We start from the raw sequence: 16305 nt of genomic DNA on the forward strand, positions 1-16305 counted from the left end.
CAGTAAGAACACACGTATCAACATTGAGAACGTCGACGCGTAGTATGGCGAGGCCATCCTGATGAACCTTTCATACTCGTTGTGCAAGTATGGTCGCACCGGCACCACCTTCATGAGCACAATCGGCGACAAACCCGGCCGGAAGTAGTGAATATTGAAGTGGTGCACGGCGGTAACGGGGGAAAAGTGTGCTCGTGGGGGGGAGATTGCGAGCGTGGCGGAAGGCTGCTTTGATGCAGTGGATGAAATGGTGGGAAGGGGGAGGCGGAGATTTGCACGTGAGTAATTCAGTGAAGTACACTTCACTTGTAGCAGGGGCGAGATCAAGTTTCGATAACATGCTGGAAATCGGATGGGTTTTGCATTTTTTGTCGGAAATAATAAAGTGTATTTGGTTGGGAAATGGTGCTCGGAGGAAGGAGATGCTCTTGAAGAGGATGCTGCACGCTCATGTCAGAGGTCGATTGTTGGATGACATGGGAAGCGGAGAACTCGGAATGGGGAGACGCAGTAGAATGAGTTTCGAGGACGGGCACACGACGGCGTGGGTGAAAGTGGCGGGGCCGCAGACCAAGTGTTGTGCCTGCGGTATTGTACACAGCATGTAGACCACGTGTACACCGCACACCACACAGAAGTACAGCATACAGTACCAAGGGTACTTTTCAAGCAGAGATGCATACAGTCAACATCATCGAGTAGTGCACCCCCATGTAAGGTTCCAACAACATGCAATACTCGCATCTTGCACTAATGAATGGGGTCACACAAAATACTCATTTACAAGCGTCTGGCGCCTCTTGGAACGACTCTGCTCAGCTTGCGCAGCCAGCAATGCGCGTTTTGCACAGCGCAAATGACGAACTGCACCCTCGTTGTGGTTGTGTTGGTGCCCTTGCGTTTCACTCGAGTAAGACGGAAAGGATATGTGCAGTATGTAGGCAATGTTGATCCGTTTACTGTTGAGCATCATCGGCTGCGTCGACTTGATCACTGTCTTGGAGAGCAGTCTAACAGCAATGTAAGGTATGATAACCTGTGTTTACCGAGACACCCCTGCATACTCACATGAATCATCCCGGACTCTGGAACGGGTCTGACAGGGCCGTTCCTCACTCGTGGAATTACACAATTCGGCATTATTGCGCAAGTCCTCTCTGTAGTGAAGAAAGCGTGTGATGCGTGGCTATCTACCGTCGCTCTCCAAACGCGCGGGCAGCGTTGTTGGATTAAGTTTTCTGCAGTACAGTACCGATACAGTACCAAGGGTACCGTTGGTACCCTAAAAAATTCCCAAATTGCCCCGCCCAGGAAGGGTACTGTAGGCATGTACAGGTACCTCTGCTACTGTACCCTTCGAAGGCAGATGCGTGTGACTGATGCTGCCGTGCAGTGCAGCACCGGAATCATGTCACGGTCTGTGCAAGCACGAAGATCTGCCGGCATTTTGTGTACCGTTCTGTACCCTTCAAGGGTACTGATTGTTAAGGAGTATCGAACCTAACGATTGGCGGCGACGGTGAGGGCGGTGAGGCAGCAATACTGTACCGTTAACGGTACTGTTAACGGTACACGGGTACTGCGCAGAGCGGAAGACCTTTCTGCCCTGGATGCAAAGCAGTAAATTATTGGGCAAAGCGGAAGACCTGGATGCAACTGTGAGCTCCTGCAGCACAGCACAGCAGAGTCACGCATCGCAGCAGCCCCAAAAACGGCGTGCCGAATGGCACCACCAAACTGCATACAGTAAAGGCGGTTCTGCGGCCTACGCAAGCTTCTGCATCCTACGCGCGTTTCTGCGAGCCAACCACAGCGCCTCTCCCGCCGTTACCTTCCTCCCCCCCCCGCCGCACCCCCGTCCCCCGCAGGAACACCCAACCACCATCCGCCCCCGCTGACACGTGTACGCCATCCTCGCCACCTCGAGACCTACTCTGCTGTATGACACGTCGTTGCCAGGCATTGCATCACCGCACCCCGTCACCCCATCTGCTTCCGCCCCCGTACAGCACTGATCCGCCGGAATTCTCGCCCCGCCAGCGCGCCGTCTGAAGCCCCTTTTAAGGCGCCCCCGCCTCCCCCGCCCCCACATGCCGCGCCGCAACCGCCTCGTCTCCTTCATCGGCTCCGCCCACGCCTCCCGCACGCACCGCCCCGCACGCTCACGCACCTCGCTCGCCATGCCGCCGCCCTCCGTCACTACCCCGCTGCTGCCCCAGAACAGCCGCGCCCCCGCGCGCACAGACGCCATCCGCTGGCGGGAGACCGCCTCATTCGTCCTGCCTTACATCGTCCCCGAGACTATGAAGCTCAAGCTCATCGCTGCATTCTCCGTCTTCTGCGTGCTTGCCAAGCAGGGCTCCGCCTTGCTCACGCCTTACGCTTTCAAACTCGCCGTCGATACTCTCACCAATAACTTGCTCCCCGGCGGAGGCTTGGTCGTTCCTTACTTTGCCATTGCTTTGTATGTCCTGTCCAAAGTCTTCTCCACTTTGTTCGGCGGTCTCCAGGGGTATACCTACTCTATCGTCGCCGCTACGTGCACCAGGAGGTTTTCCGTCGCCATGTTTACGCATTTGCAAAACTTGAGCTTGGCCTTTCATTTGTCCAGGCGCACGGGAGAGGTTACCAGGATTATGGATAGGGGGAGCAACTCTATTGAATCCGTCGTCAACACCGTCGTCTTCACTTTGTTCCCGACGTGAGTTCACTCTCATCCTTGAGTTGCCCTTTTCTTTCTCGACTCCATTCTGACCCTTGTTTGGCTTGCTTGCTTCCATTTCTTCCCTGTAGAATCATCGAAGCACTCGTAGTCACCGCTATTTTCTTCAAGTTGGGCACGCCCTGGATCGCCATTACTACCTTAGCCACTGTCATCGCGTATTTTGTCTTCACTTTTGCGATCACCAATTGGAGGTAAGTTTTGTGCTCGCCAATGCGCCACTCATCTTTCGTCATTCCCCTCTGACCGCAACCTACATCCCCGCTTTCGGAATCCCTTTTCAGAATCAAATATCGGAGGGATCTAATCGAGGCCGATAACAAGCTGTCCGGTACGTTCATCATCTCTCATTTACTCATACCTGCCTAACCACTCGCTCTCGTCACCTGACTCTCGTTCTGTTCAATACCTCGCATTTCCTTGGATATGCAAATCATTGCTATCCCTTCACTTTGACAATTACAGAACAGGTAAGCCCGCATCAGTATTTCACCCACACGAATGCATTTTCGCCCCTCTTGTCATTCTAACCTCCCTCTCGCTGTCCTTTCCACCTCCACTTACAACAGGCCGTTGACATCCTCATCAACTATGAGACTGTCAAAATGTTCGGCATGGAGCAAGAAGAAGCTTCGACCTACGCAGCTCTCCAAAAAGCTTACCAAGACATCTACATCTGGTTCCGTCTCACCCGCAACGCAATCAGCCTGGGGCAGGACGCCATCAAATCTATAGGTTTGGGAAGTGCCATGGTGCTTGCGGCCATCGGTGCTGCGCATGGCAACTTGACCCCGGGAGATTTTGTCCTGATCAATGCATATGCGGCGCAGCTTTTTGGGCCGTTATTCGTAAGTTTGCATGCTTTGTCGCATTGCATCGCATTCTCATCACTTTGTTTTTTCATCTTTTAACATATTCCCCTTCTCTCATCCACAATTGACCATCACATTTTGCTCGGCGTTCCAGTCCTTGGGCTCGACGTATCGAACGCTAACCCAAGCTGCCACAGACTTAGAGAAGTGCGTCAACCTGTTGACTGAACCCATTACCGTCCAGGATGATGCGAACGCTAAGCCGTTCGAAGTAGAAGAAGAAGCGCTCGTAGAGAAGCGCGTTGGCGACGTCAGGTTTGAGAACGTTTCTTTCAAATATCACGGTACGGAAAGAGGGTCAAGCGGTGGCCTGCGTAACATCTCCTTCCATGTTGCTCCAGGGAGAATGGTTGCGTTCGTTGGAGCTTCTGGAGCGGGCAAGAGGTAAGTTTTGAATTACTGTCTGGGGGGCGGTTTTGTGAAGGCTGTGGATGGTGTGGGAGACGCAAAAGTTGTCTTTGTCTTTGCATTTGCGGAGGATCTAACATTCTTCTTGTACTCGATTATATTTTTGTCGCCATTTGCGTTCTGCAGCACAATCATTCGGCTGTTGCTGAGATTCTATGATGTCGATAGCGGGTCAGTGTTTATCGATGGCGAGAATGTAAGGAACTATTCTCAGGAGTCTCTACGCAAGCAAATTGGAGTTGTCGCGCAAGATACGGTACGAAAATTCTATCGCTCATGAGTGGAGACAAATGCGAATGAAACGAGGTGCCCTTCCATGTCCTGTAATACTAACAATGTGGGCTTTTCTTTTTTTCTTCTCGGCGCCTCTGACAATTACATTCAGATCTTGTTCAACCGATCTCTGCGATTCAATATTTCATACGGCAAACCGGATGCATGTGATGCTGAAATTTATGACGCTGCACGTTCGGCTGCTTTGGGAGACTTCGTTGATTCTCTCCCGCTGAAGCTGGACACCATTGTCGGAGAGCGGGGAGTGCGCCTATCAGGAGGGGAACGACAGCGCGTAGGGTGCGCCAGGTGTCTGATCAAGGCACCCGCTATTGTTCTGCTTGACGAGGCGTCGTCATCATTGGTAAGTGCTGAGCACTGTTCTGAAAGAAATTTTTGTGGCACTTTGGTTATACGCGACACGCTGTGCAAGATGTCTGACCTCATTCTGAATCCACACCCCTCATCACCGCCCCGATGCACAGGACACGCAAACGGAAAGAGAAATGCAGGCAAACCTGCGGGAAGTATGCAAGAACCGAACCACGATCGTGATTGCACATCGACTGTCTACAATCATGATGGCGGACGAGATCATTGTCCTTGGCACAGATGGCGCAGAAGAGGGCCTTGGTACCGTTGTCGAGAGAGGGTCCCATGCTGAGTTGATACGGCAGAAGGGGTCATACGCCGAAATGTGGGACTTGCAGACGTCGTTCGATAACGGCGAGTTGTCAGAAGCATCCGAAGTCAAGGATTCGAAGAAGTGAGTTGCCCTCGAAAGCGGCGCGACTTTGCTCCATAAATACAGTTGTGGAATGCCAGAACCCCATATTTGTGCACATGCATGCCATCGCCTGACGAGCAGCAGTCTTGCCGACAACACACAGGGCTAGAGCATATTGCGAACTGCCTGCACCATGAAGTGAAGACTGTATTTTGAAAGTAAAATTAACTGGCTTCTTCTACTAGGTGCTTTGCTAGTCGTACTTCAATGTTATCCGCGTATGCACCTAGAAAGGTCGCCTTTTAAGCAGTAAAGCAGTAAAGCAGTAAAGCAGTACAATGTTGAAAAGATATTTGTGCGAATGATAGAAATACGGAGAAGGGTTAGACGAATAGGAAGAATGTAGTAAGCCAATTCTAGGGTGATTGGGTGCACTTCACGTACAAATCCGTTCAAAGGCGCTGCCGATAGCGACACAACAGCATTGACATCTTCATGGCTGCCTCAATGAATTTTGTGACCCCACGCGGTCGCTTATGCAACTGCTGGGAACCTTGACTTGAAAGACCGTCTATGTTATGTCGAGTTGTGTGTCGATTTGAGTGCTCGGAAGAAGATCCAGGCATGGCGAGATTCTTTATGGTCTTTTCGTCCAGATATAGGTTTGCAATAGCTGTCTCATCGTCAAACGGAACAGAAACCATAGTTTTACCAACTGATGGTTCTCCGCTTTGATACAGGTCTAGTAACGAACGCTCTGTAAACAGAGCGGCTTTCATTAGACACTCTATCACTTCCCAAGTCTTCCAAGCGCGATAGAGGCATGGGCGGTTCTTCTAGATCATCAACGTCCATGGGTTCACTCTCAATGAATTCATTGCCAAAGTGAGGAGGATATTCAGACTGCCCATGTGCAGTATGATCCTCTGTTTCCATCGGCGGCATTGCTGGTACAGTATGCCCATTTGCAGAGACCCTTCTTCGCTGCTGTCGTCTATGGCAATCGGTCCTGAGTTGGCGTTGTTAGTAGGAACTTCATCAGCTAGAGCGCCTGATGAAGGGACATTGGATGTTGTTAAATCAGCTCTCGGCGCCTCTGCCACAGTTGCGGTGAGTCTTCGCCACCTCGACACCTATGGTACGTCGTTGCCAGGCATTGCATCACCGCACCCCGTCACCCCATCTGCTTCCGCTCTCGTACAGCACTGATCCGCCCGAGTTCTCGAGGCGCCAGCACGTCGTCTCAAGCCCCTTTTAGCGCGCCCTGCCTCCCCGCCTCCACAGGCCGCGCCGCAACCGCTTCGACTCCTTCATTGGCTCCGCCCACGCCTCCCGCGCGCAGCGCTCCGCACGCTCACGCACCTCGCTCGCCATGCCGCCGCCCTCCGTCACCACCCCGCTGCTGCCTAACAACAACCGCGCCCCCGCGCGCACCGACGCCATCCGTTGGCGGGAGACCGCAGCCGTCGTCCTGCCGTACATCATCCCCGAGACTACGAAGCTCAAGCTCATCGCCGCCCTCTCCGTCTTCTGCGCCCTCGCCAAGCAGGGCTCCGCCTTGCTTAGGCCCTACGCTTTCAAACTCGCCGTCGATACTCTCACCAATAACTTGCTCCCCGGCGGAGGCTTAGTCATTCCTTACTTCGCTATTGCTTTGTTCGTCCTGTCCAAAATCGCCTCCACTTTGCTCGGCGGCGTCCAGGGCTACACCCACTCCATCGTCGCCGTTATGTGCGCTAGGAGGTTTTCCGTCGCCATGTTTACACATTTGCAAAACCTGAGCTTGGCCTTTCATTTGTCCAGGCGCACGGGGGAGGTTACCAGGATCATGCGTAGGGGGATCAGCTCTCTTGGGTCCGTCGTCAACACCGTCGTCTTCACTTTGTTCCCGACGTGAGTTCACTGTCATCCTCGAGTTGCCCCGTTCTTTCCCGATTCCATTCTGACCCTTGTTTTGCTTGCTTGCTTGCTTGCTTGCTTGCTTCCATTTCTTCCCTGTAGCATCATCAAAGCACTTGTAGTCACCGCTATTTTCTTCAAGCTGGGCACGCCCTGGATCGCCATTACTACCTTAGCCACTGTCATCGCGTATTTTGTCTTCACTTTTGCGATCACCAATTGGAGGTAAGTTTTGCGCTCGCCAATGCGCCACTCATCTTTCGTCATTCCCCTCTGACCGCAACCTACATCCCCGCTTTCGGAATCCCTTTTCAGAATCAAATATCGGAGGGATCTAATCGAGGCCGATAACAAGCTGTCCGGTACGTTCATCATCTCTCATTTACTCATACCTGCCTAACCACTCGCTCTCGTCACCTGACTCTCGTTCTGTTCAATACCTCGCATTTCCTTGGATATGCAAATCATTGCTATCCCTTTACTTTGACAATTACAGAACAGGTAAGCCCGCATCAGTATTTCACCCGCACGAATGCATTTCGCCCCTCTTCTCATTCTAACCTCCCTCTCGCTGTCCTTTCCACCTCCACTTACAACAGGCCGTTGACATCCTCATCAACTATGAGACTGTCAAAATGTTCGGCATGGAGCAAGAAGAAGCTTCGACCTACGCAGCTCTCCAAAAAGCTTACCAAGACATCTACATCTGGTTCCGTCTCACCCGCAACGCAATCAGCCTGGGGCAGGACGCCATCAAATCTATAGGTTTGGGAAGTGCCATGGTGCTTGCGGCCATCGGTGCTGCGCATGGCAACTTGACCCCGGGAGATTTTGTCCTGATCAATGCATATGCGGCGCAGCTTTTTGGGCCGTTATTCGTAAGTTTGCATGCTTTGTCGCATTGCATCGCATTCTCATCACTTTGTTTTTTCATCTTTTAACATATTCCCCTTCTCTCATCCACAATTGACCATCACATTTTGCTCGGCGTTCCAGTCCTTGGGCTCGACGTATCGAACGCTAACCCAAGCTGCCACAGACTTAGAGAAGTGCGTCAACCTGTTGACTGAACCCATTACCGTCCAGGATGATGCGAACGCTAAGCCGTTCGAAGTAGAAGAAGAAGCGCTCGTAGAGAAGCGCGTTGGCGACGTCAGGTTTGAGAACGTTTCTTTCAAATATCACGGTACGGAAAGAGGGTCAAGCGGTGGCCTGCGTAACATCTCCTTCCATGTTGCTCCAGGGAGAATGGTTGCGTTCGTTGGAGCTTCTGGAGCGGGCAAGAGGTAAGTTTTGAATTACTGTCTGGGGGGCGGTTTTGTGAAGGCTGTGGATGGTGTGGGAGACGCAAAAGTTGTCTTTGTCTTTGCATTTGCGGAGGAGCTAACATTCTTCTTGTACTCGATTATATTTTTGTCGCCATTTGCGTTCTGCAGCACAATCATTCGGCTGTTGCTGAGATTCTATGATGTCGATAGCGGGTCAGTGCTGATCGATGGCGAGAATGTGAAGAACTATTCTCAGGGGTCTCTACGCAAGCAAATTGGAGTTGTCGCGCAAGATACGGTACGAAAATTCTATCGCTCATGAGTGGAGACAATGCGAATGAAACGAGGTGCCCTTCCATGTCCTGTAATGCTAACAATGTGGGCTTTTCTTTTTTTCTTCTCGGCGCCTCTGACAATTACATTCAGATCTTGTTCAACCGATCTCTGCGATTCAATATTTCATACGGCAAACCGGATGCATGTGATGCTGAAATTTATGACGCTGCACGTTCGGCTGCTTTGGGAGACTTCGTTGATTCTCTCCCGCTGAAGCTGGACACCATTGTCGGAGAGCGGGGAGTGCGCCTATCAGGAGGGGAACGACAGCGCGTAGGGTGCGCCAGGTGTCTGATCAAGGCACCCGCTATTGTTCTGCTTGACGAGGCGTCGTCATCATTGGTAAGTGCTGAGCACTGTTCTGAAAGAAATTTTTGTGGCACTTTGGTTATACGCGACACGCTGTGCAAGATGTCTGACCTCATTCTGAATCCACACCCCTCATCACCGCCCCGATGCACAGGACACGCAAACGGAAAGAGAAATGCAGGCAAACCTGCGGGAAGTATGCAAGAACCGAACCACGATCGTGATTGCACATCGACTGTCTACAATCATGATGGCGGACGAGATCGTTGTCCTTGGCACAGATGGCGCAGAAGAGGGCCTTGGTACCGTTGTCGAGAGAGGGTCCCATGCTGAGTTGATACGGCAGAAGGGGTCATACGCCGAAATGTGGGACTTGCAGACGTCGTTCGATAACGGCGAGTTGTCAGAAGCATCCGAAGTCAAGGATTCGAAGAAGTGAGTTGCCCTCGAAAGCGGCGCGACTTTGCTCCATAAATACAGTTGTGGAATGCCAGAACCCCATATTTGTGCACATGCATGCCATCGCCTGACGAGCAGCAGTCTTGCCGACAACACACAGGGCTAGAGCATATTGCGAACTGCTCTGCACCATTAAGTGAAGACTGTATTTTGAAAGTAAAATTAACTGGCTTCTTCTACTAGGTGCTTTGCTAGTCGTACTTCAATGTTATCCGCGTATGCACCTAGAAAGGTCGCCTTTTAAGCAGTAAAGCAGTAAAGCAGTAAAGCAGTACAATGTTGAAAAGATATTTGTGCGAATGATAGAAATACGGAGAAGGGTTAGACGAATAGGAAGAATGTAGTAAGCCAATTCTAGGGTGATTGGGTGCACTTCACGTACAAATCCGTTCAAAGGCGCTGCCGATAGCGATACAACAGCATTGACATCTTCATGGCTGACCTCAATGAATTTTGTGACCCCACGCGGTCGCTTATGCAACTGCTGGGAACCTTGACTTGAAAGACCATCTATGTTATGTCGATTTGTGTGTCGATTTGAGTGCTCGGAAGAAGATCCAGGCATGGCGAGATTCTTTATGGTCTTTTCGTCCAGATATAGGTTTGCAATAGCTGTCCCATCATCAAACGGAACAGAAACCATAGTTTTACCTCTGCAACTGATGGTTCTCCGCTTTGATACAGGTCTAGTAACGAACGCTCTGTAAACAGAACGGCTTTCATTAGACATTCTATCACTTCCCAAGTCTTCCAAGCGCGATAGAGGCATGGGCGGTTCTTCTAGATCATCAACGTCCATGGGTTCACTCTCAATGAATTCATTGCCAAAGTGAGGAGGATATTCAGACTGCCCATGTGCAGTATGATCCTCTGTTTCCATCGGCGGCATTGCTGGTATGCCCATTTGCAGAGACCCTTCTTCGCTGCTGTCGTCTATGACAATCGGTCCTGAGTTGGCGTTGTTAGTAGGAACTTCATCAGCTAGAGCGCCTGATGAAGGGACATTGGATGTTGTTAAATCAGCTCTCGGCGCCTCTGCCACAGTTGCAGTGAGTCCACTTTGTCTGTCATTCCGGTCGCTTCTACCCGATTCCCGTTCCTGAAGTGATTTATTTCTTGTTCCGGCATTGATTCTTGACGGAGTAATATCAGCCAGTTCTGCAGCTTCTGCCCAGAAATCATCGTCCTCTTCGTCATTTTCATCTACAAGAATCCGTGCGTCGGAGATGCCGCCTAGATCGGGGAATAGTCTAACTCCGCTCTGTGCAGCGTCTCTTGATATGCTATCAAACGTGGATGTCTTTGGGTTTGGGAGACCAGCTGAGCTCAGCGCAGAAGATATTTTCTCGTTATACGCAGAGCCCCAAACGTTGGACGGAGGCGGTCCCAAATATGTGAAGTCCTTCGAGGTGAGGAAAACGCGACCCCGTCGCACCAATGTTGTCGGATGAAGAATAATTTTTGTGCCGGGAATTGTGAGCAAAGATATCCTTTGCAGGGACTCTAATTCAACAGCAACAAAGTCGGTACAACCGTCAGTAATGGTAACTTGGAGCACTGTTGGAGAGGTCTTGGACCTTGGATCGGAAGAGGCAATGTTTATTATATCCTCAACTTGGACGAGCACCTTGGTTCCGAGTTGCACTGAGTGTGCTTCAAGTACATTCCAAGGCAGTGTTCCCTCCGTAATCTCACAGATGTCGGCTCTGCATATGGGTCCAGCCACCATTTCAGGCGACAATGTTACCTGACGTCGAATCCACGACAAGCGAACATTTCGGAGGCCAAATCGTTTCTCTAGTAATTCTCTCAGCCCATCCTCTGCGTCCATGTTTGTCCCGAAACTCCTTGACTAATGCGTCTATCTCACACATTTGCGTAACACTTCAGTTCTCTTTTGGCGAGAGTCAGGTGACACTGGCGATCCAATCCTCGACGTGACATGTGAAGCATAGAAGTGGATAAAGTCGCGTTTCGGACACTCTTCTGAATAAAGACCTTTTTCAAAACTAGAGCACCTGACCTCAATTTTAATCCTTTTTTTGATTATCAAGGAATCCGTGGGCTCCAACTATGTACTAAAGTGAGGACCTGCCACCAAATACTCGCGGCTTGCGCAAGGAGTTTCCCATTCGAAGAATAACTCAGCGCCAGCAGCTCTGCTGCACTACGTACCATCCAGCAACAGAGCGACGCTTTTGCTCCGAAAACCTTTTCGCAGATCGCCTAGACGAAGGCTAAAATGGCGAAGTATCTTCCAGAAATGAAGCAGTGGATGGAAAAGAGATTAAGTCGTACGTTTCACCCTTTTGTCATAGTGAGCTAGCTGAAGGTGATAACAAAGCGACTTCCGGTATCTGACCTTAGAATATCTCACCACATTCGTGCTTGCGCTGCGTTTTGATACCGCATATGAATTGCTCTTTAACAGTCGGTCTGAATGGGAACCGCACTGTTGAGGGCACTCTGCGAGGGTACGATCAATTCATGAATATTGTCTTAAATGACTGCGTAGAAGTAAAGAAGGATGGTGAAAGGCGTCCGATTGGCATGAGCGTAATCAGGGGAAATTCAATTTTGACGATGGAAACACTTCAGCGTGGTTCGTGACCACTGCCTTCTCAGTTGTTGAGCACGGATTGTGTTAGCATTGCGCAAGAGTCAGAATTCATGGGGCTGTTGATGGACATGTTTCTTGTCGCAAGACATCGCCATACGCCAAGCGTCCTTCTTCTCTTCACCTCGCAAGATCGCATGGCTGCGGAATTAAATATTCCGCTTTCAAAGTCGCGGGCCATTTTGTTTTGAAATGCACAGGCCACTGTCTCTGAGTTGTTGACTACTTCCACTTTTGACCGTGGCTTAGACAAGAACCAATGTCAACACTTGCGATTTGTGCGTATTGTTGCGAGTAGAACACCATCTTACATCTCTGTACAGGACACCGTTATTAGTACTGAGCCTCGTCCTTTTCAGGCAATGAATTGCAGAGTAAAGTACAATGCAACACTCGTTCTTGCATTCACCTGGTATTGATTTCATCCTTTACAGAATGAGGTTCGATGCAAGGTCCCCGAAGCAAGAGTGGTCATGTGGTTACCAAAACTGGCTTGAGGGAGGGTAGCAAACCCAACCTGATGGATTTCTCCCCCCAAACTTAAAGTAGACACAATATCATTATAGGGTGCTCAACGATGAAGCAATGACATAGAATGCGTCTGACGGAGCTCGGAACGATTACCTCTTGGATCCTCCAAACGTGTTACCCTCTGTCTCAATGTGCAGCTCTGCCCATTCAACAATCCATGGACATAGAACGTAGCCGCGTTCGAGTTTGGGCGAAACGTATTTTTCTTGTAGCGCATGTGGAAAGCGGAATAGTCCTTCAGTTTGCGGGAAAGGATGACAACTAACAAATATGAATGCCTGATGTGAGGGTTCATGGTAGTGAAAGATATTCACTTGGCCCTTTCCATAAATCTTCTGTTTCTTTACTATGTCGCTTTCCAGTCCTTCAGCATGTCTGAGTAGCAAGAGAGGGGGTGGCGACGGATCTGATCCTCGCTTATGTTCTTGTGAACTTCGAAAAAAAGCCGCATGCAAGTATCGGAGAGAAATGTACTCATGGAGGCGAGATCATTTATTACAGGAGAAAACGCTTTCCCTCAAGTTTGCGCAATCAGGGTTCAGCGTCTGTGATGGTTACGTTAAGAACAAGAAACACAGCAACGTATATAAATAACAGTGTCTTGATCTGAGAGTAGGGTGCCGACCCACTTGACGCATGGTGACCGGATGGACTATGAACCGCTTCAAGGTACTTCTTGGGAAGTCCTCAAACGTCCAAAAGTCTTCTTAATGTTATGTTATCAGTGATACTGTATCAGCCGAGAGAGGTGATTCCTGAATTGCATAAACGCACATCTTGACCATTTTCGCCATCCTTGGCAGATTGAAAGTCGTATCAGGATGCGTTTTGGATATCTGCTGTACTTCGTTCGATGCCGCCGGTTTCCCGAATACCACCTTCTGACTGACATACCGGGGCATCCATATCATATTCTCCGTAACATAACGGTGTTCGGAATTGCACAAGCAAGACTCGCGGAGAGTTTTATGCTTTAGACAATTGTAGGGCTATTACCCTGGTTGATTGGCGCATCCAACCGCATGCATGGGGAAGAGCTCCATCGGGTGTTGTAGCGAAGTTTGCCGATACGCAGAGTTCAGGATTTGCCATTTATTGGATGTATACAGTCGCTCTTGTGCTTGCACGAAGCCCAAGGCAGTTTGTGAAAATGGTCAGGAATCTCGTTAACCAAAATCTCTCCGGTACTGTGTGCAGATAAGTAAGTTGAGTACGGCATGTTCTTAAAGCTGTTGATGCGCCCTGTCATTGCGCATTCCAGTTGGAAAGTACATAGATAACTATGGTGTTCCATTCGAGAAAACCATAGGCATGATTCAGGTCGGGTGTTCTCTTCAAGTGGTTTCACTTCTTCCAGACCCTCGCGATCTTACAAGCAGGGAACCCTGACTGCCCCCCATGCTGCTGTACCCGTCAAAGGAAAAACTATCCATTGGTCTTGGTGGTAGCTCGCCCGGGCCACCAAGGAGTGGTCCATTCTGTTTGAGTTTGTCCGCCACCGGTCCTTCACAGAACTGTTTGAATGCTTCGATCTTGTCCAGACCAATGTCCCTCTTCATTTCCTGGACTTCTTCCGTATCATGTTTGAGAATGTCATGAACCGCACAAATGATGCGCAGTAATTCCCCTCTATAGTTCGCCGGACCTCCAATTGGTTGTCTCCTACCGTCTCCCCCCCCATTCCAAAGGTCCATGCATTTGTCTACTATTTGAACGTCGACCAAAAAGGCCCTTCTCAAACAACTGAATTTGCTCGCGAATGAAAGTTCAACAATCGCAGCTACAAAGTGTTGCAATAGGCTGTTTAGCCTTAGTCTTACAAACAGGTCTAGGAGAATGCGCGGAATTTCAGCTTTCGCGATCGCTCTCGCCGTGGCTTCACTGCAGTGTTGCAGGAGGACGACAATAAGCTCCAAAATCTTTAAGCGCACAACTCCAAGAGGATTCTCCACCTTCTCCCACATCGTCTGCACGACGGCCCCTGCCCTCGCGTGTTCCAAAACTTTGGCAAGTCTCGGAATACGGGCCCGAATCCCGGCCTCATACATAGAGGTATTCACAGCAAGCAACTGCAATCGGATTGTGCTCAAGCTCGAGTCTTGCCCCTTCAATGCAGTGACCAGTAGATAGCGCGCTGCCGTCAATGCAGTAGATAGAGCGTATCCCCGCGAGTCATGCGCCGCAAGTGCCGTCAATCCCGAGTCTAGTAATCTCAGGATCGGCGTGGGCTGACTGAAGACGTCAAGAGAAGAGAGATCGTTGTTAAACTTCCTCATATAGCTCGCGTCAGAGTCGTCATCGTTGATTTCAAACCTTGGAATGACCAAAGCCCTCAACGCAATGCCGACGATAACCCTTGAGCAATTCTCGATCGTCGACGACGAGGTTCCATCTAAAGGCCCACTCTCCGCCGCATCTGCAAGCTTGTCACAAAGAGTCATTACTAGCCTGGAATCGGCCATCATACCGACAACTTTCTTATTCGAGGGCCCAAACTTGAGCTCGGCCTGGCATCTCACGGTGCTGAGCATGGACAGACACACTTCCGGACAGCCTGTGACCGCGATGTGTGACAAGAGAGCTTCGATAAAGTCCTTTCGACGGGCCATGGCACCAACGGTGTCTTCTGGAGAATCTTTCAAAAGGTTAAGCAGGACCTTGCACACAGAACGTACTAGGATGGGATCGTTCGGAACGCCGTGACCCAATACGCGCACGAGGCGATCGAGATGCTTGGGATCAAGGAAGAGAGAGCGCCGCAACTGAATCGGGCCGTTACTAAGCAACATAGTAGCGACGTACGAGTATCTGTACCGCTCGCGAGCCGCAACGGACATTTGCATGCCGTCATCCTCCGGTGAGGGCGGCAGCACGACGGTGAGATTATCGATGAGAGCTTCCATATTCTGCTGCCTCGTCAAATATTTCATGAGCAAGTCCTTGACGGTCGGAGGCAACCTCTCCTCCAAGCGGTACATCTCGTCCAAAAGGGTCCTAAACGCAACCCTGCCCGCGGTCGCACCCTCAATGATGACAGCAAAATTGGCGGCACTATGCGTGGGGGCGACAGCGCTTCCAGGTCCCACATGCGGGGCGTGGCGCGCATTAATGGACTTTGCGAGCTTACCTTCGCGGCCCTGATCGCCCTCACCGACATCGCCCGCATGCGAAGAGCCGCGAATACCGCCCGGCTTTCCGGAAGTGCTCATGCGTTTGCGCGACGCAAAGCCGCCAAAGCCCCTGCCCGAGAAGCTGGGCGGAGAGGAGAAGACCCTCTTGGGGAGCGAGCGGTGCGAGCCGGCCCTGGGCTGGGCGGAGTGGTGCGAGGAGACGGAGGCAGACTCGGCGTTCGAAAACGTGGCCGAGACTTTTTTCGAGGCGTCCGTGGCGCTCGCGCGCAGGCTCATGAAGCGGCGCGAGTCGCTCTTGGACGCGCCGAGCTCCGGGCCCTGGCGCTGCGGCGGCGGGTGCGGGTGGGGGTGCGAGTGGGAGGACGAGAGGTTGAGGGCGCGCGAGGAGATGCCATCGCGCCAGGTGCGGGCGCGCGGGGCGGGCGAGTGCTTGCGCGTGTGGGGTGGGTGCTTGTCGGGGGCGAGGTGCGGGTGTTGAGGGGGAATGTCGTTGGGATAGAGGGGGTGGTGCGGAGGGTGTGTGGGGTGCTTGTCCAGGCGGGTGGACTGGGCTGGGATGCGGAAGACGCGACGGATGCGTTTGAAGAGACCGGTTTTGGACTTGTGCTCGGCGTGGCGCGGGGCGGGGATGGCGGGGTTGCGGCGGGGAAGGGCGGTGGCGGATTCGTCGGCGGAGAGGGAGCGGACGACTTTGGAGGAGGAAGTCATGGTGAGGGCGGGGGAGGGACGGGGGTCCTGCAAGGAAGGGAAGGG

At 51.4% G+C, this 16305-nt stretch overlaps 8 protein-coding genes; 5 read left to right on the top strand and 3 right to left on the bottom strand.

Moving 5' to 3' along the window:
• The first annotated feature begins 2636 nt into the window (after window positions 1–2636).
• CHC_T00001158001 (hypothetical protein) lies at window positions 2637–5242 on the top strand. XM_005718422.1 is given in 9 exon segments: window positions 2637–2701; window positions 2794–2880; window positions 3035–3122; window positions 3292–3570; window positions 3689–3978; window positions 4129–4258; window positions 4388–4639; window positions 4761–5045; window positions 5046–5242. 8 exon segments carry the CDS (start codon window positions 2637–2639, stop codon window positions 5043–5045), a joined length of 1476 nt encoding a protein of 491 aa, XP_005718479.1. The 3' UTR covers window positions 5046–5242.
• A 669-nt stretch (window positions 5243–5911) lies between these two features.
• On the top strand, window positions 5912–9452 carry CHC_T00001159001 (hypothetical protein). XM_005718423.1 is given in 9 exon segments: window positions 5912–6199; window positions 6345–6834; window positions 7257–7402; window positions 7501–7779; window positions 7898–8187; window positions 8338–8467; window positions 8596–8847; window positions 8969–9253; window positions 9254–9452. 8 exon segments carry the CDS (start codon window positions 5912–5914, stop codon window positions 9251–9253), a joined length of 2160 nt encoding a protein of 719 aa, XP_005718480.1. The 3' UTR covers window positions 9254–9452.
• Window positions 9453–9481: 29 nt separating this feature from the next.
• On the bottom strand, window positions 9482–11002 carry CHC_T00001160001 (hypothetical protein). Its single transcript, XM_005718424.1, has one exon. It carries the CDS (start codon window positions 11000–11002, stop codon window positions 9482–9484), a length of 1521 nt encoding a protein of 506 aa, XP_005718481.1.
• Window positions 11003–11013: 11 nt separating this feature from the next.
• Window positions 11014–11214, top strand: CHC_T00001161001 (hypothetical protein). Its single transcript, XM_005718425.1, has one exon. The coding sequence runs from the start codon at window positions 11014–11016 to the stop codon at window positions 11212–11214; it is 201 nt and encodes a 66-aa protein (XP_005718482.1).
• A 301-nt stretch (window positions 11215–11515) lies between these two features.
• CHC_T00010037001 (Sm protein, snRNP core protein, SmG) lies at window positions 11516–11883 on the top strand. The gene is made up of 2 exons (XM_005718426.1): window positions 11516–11567; window positions 11705–11883. The coding sequence occupies exons 1-2, from the start codon at window positions 11516–11518 to the stop codon at window positions 11881–11883; spliced, it is 231 nt and encodes a 76-aa protein (XP_005718483.1).
• A 987-nt stretch (window positions 11884–12870) lies between these two features.
• CHC_T00001163001 (hypothetical protein) lies at window positions 12871–12972 on the top strand. Its single transcript, XM_005718427.1, has one exon. It carries the CDS (start codon window positions 12871–12873, stop codon window positions 12970–12972), a length of 102 nt encoding a protein of 33 aa, XP_005718484.1.
• A 162-nt stretch (window positions 12973–13134) lies between these two features.
• On the bottom strand, window positions 13135–13332 carry CHC_T00001164001 (hypothetical protein). The gene has a single exon (XM_005718428.1). The coding sequence runs from the start codon at window positions 13330–13332 to the stop codon at window positions 13135–13137; it is 198 nt and encodes a 65-aa protein (XP_005718485.1).
• Window positions 13333–13393: 61 nt separating this feature from the next.
• On the bottom strand, window positions 13394–16260 carry CHC_T00001165001 (hypothetical protein). XM_005718429.1 is given in 2 exon segments: window positions 13394–13755; window positions 13756–16260. 1 exon segment carries the CDS (start codon window positions 16258–16260, stop codon window positions 13756–13758), a length of 2505 nt encoding a protein of 834 aa, XP_005718486.1. The 3' UTR covers window positions 13394–13755.
• Window positions 16261–16305: the final 45 nt, after the last annotated feature.

The sequence above is a fragment of the Chondrus crispus genome, genomic scaffold (genome assembly GCF_000350225.1).
Source record: "Chondrus crispus Stackhouse genomic scaffold, scaffold_404, whole genome shotgun sequence".
NCBI lineage: Eukaryota > Rhodophyta > Florideophyceae > Gigartinales > Gigartinaceae > Chondrus > Chondrus crispus.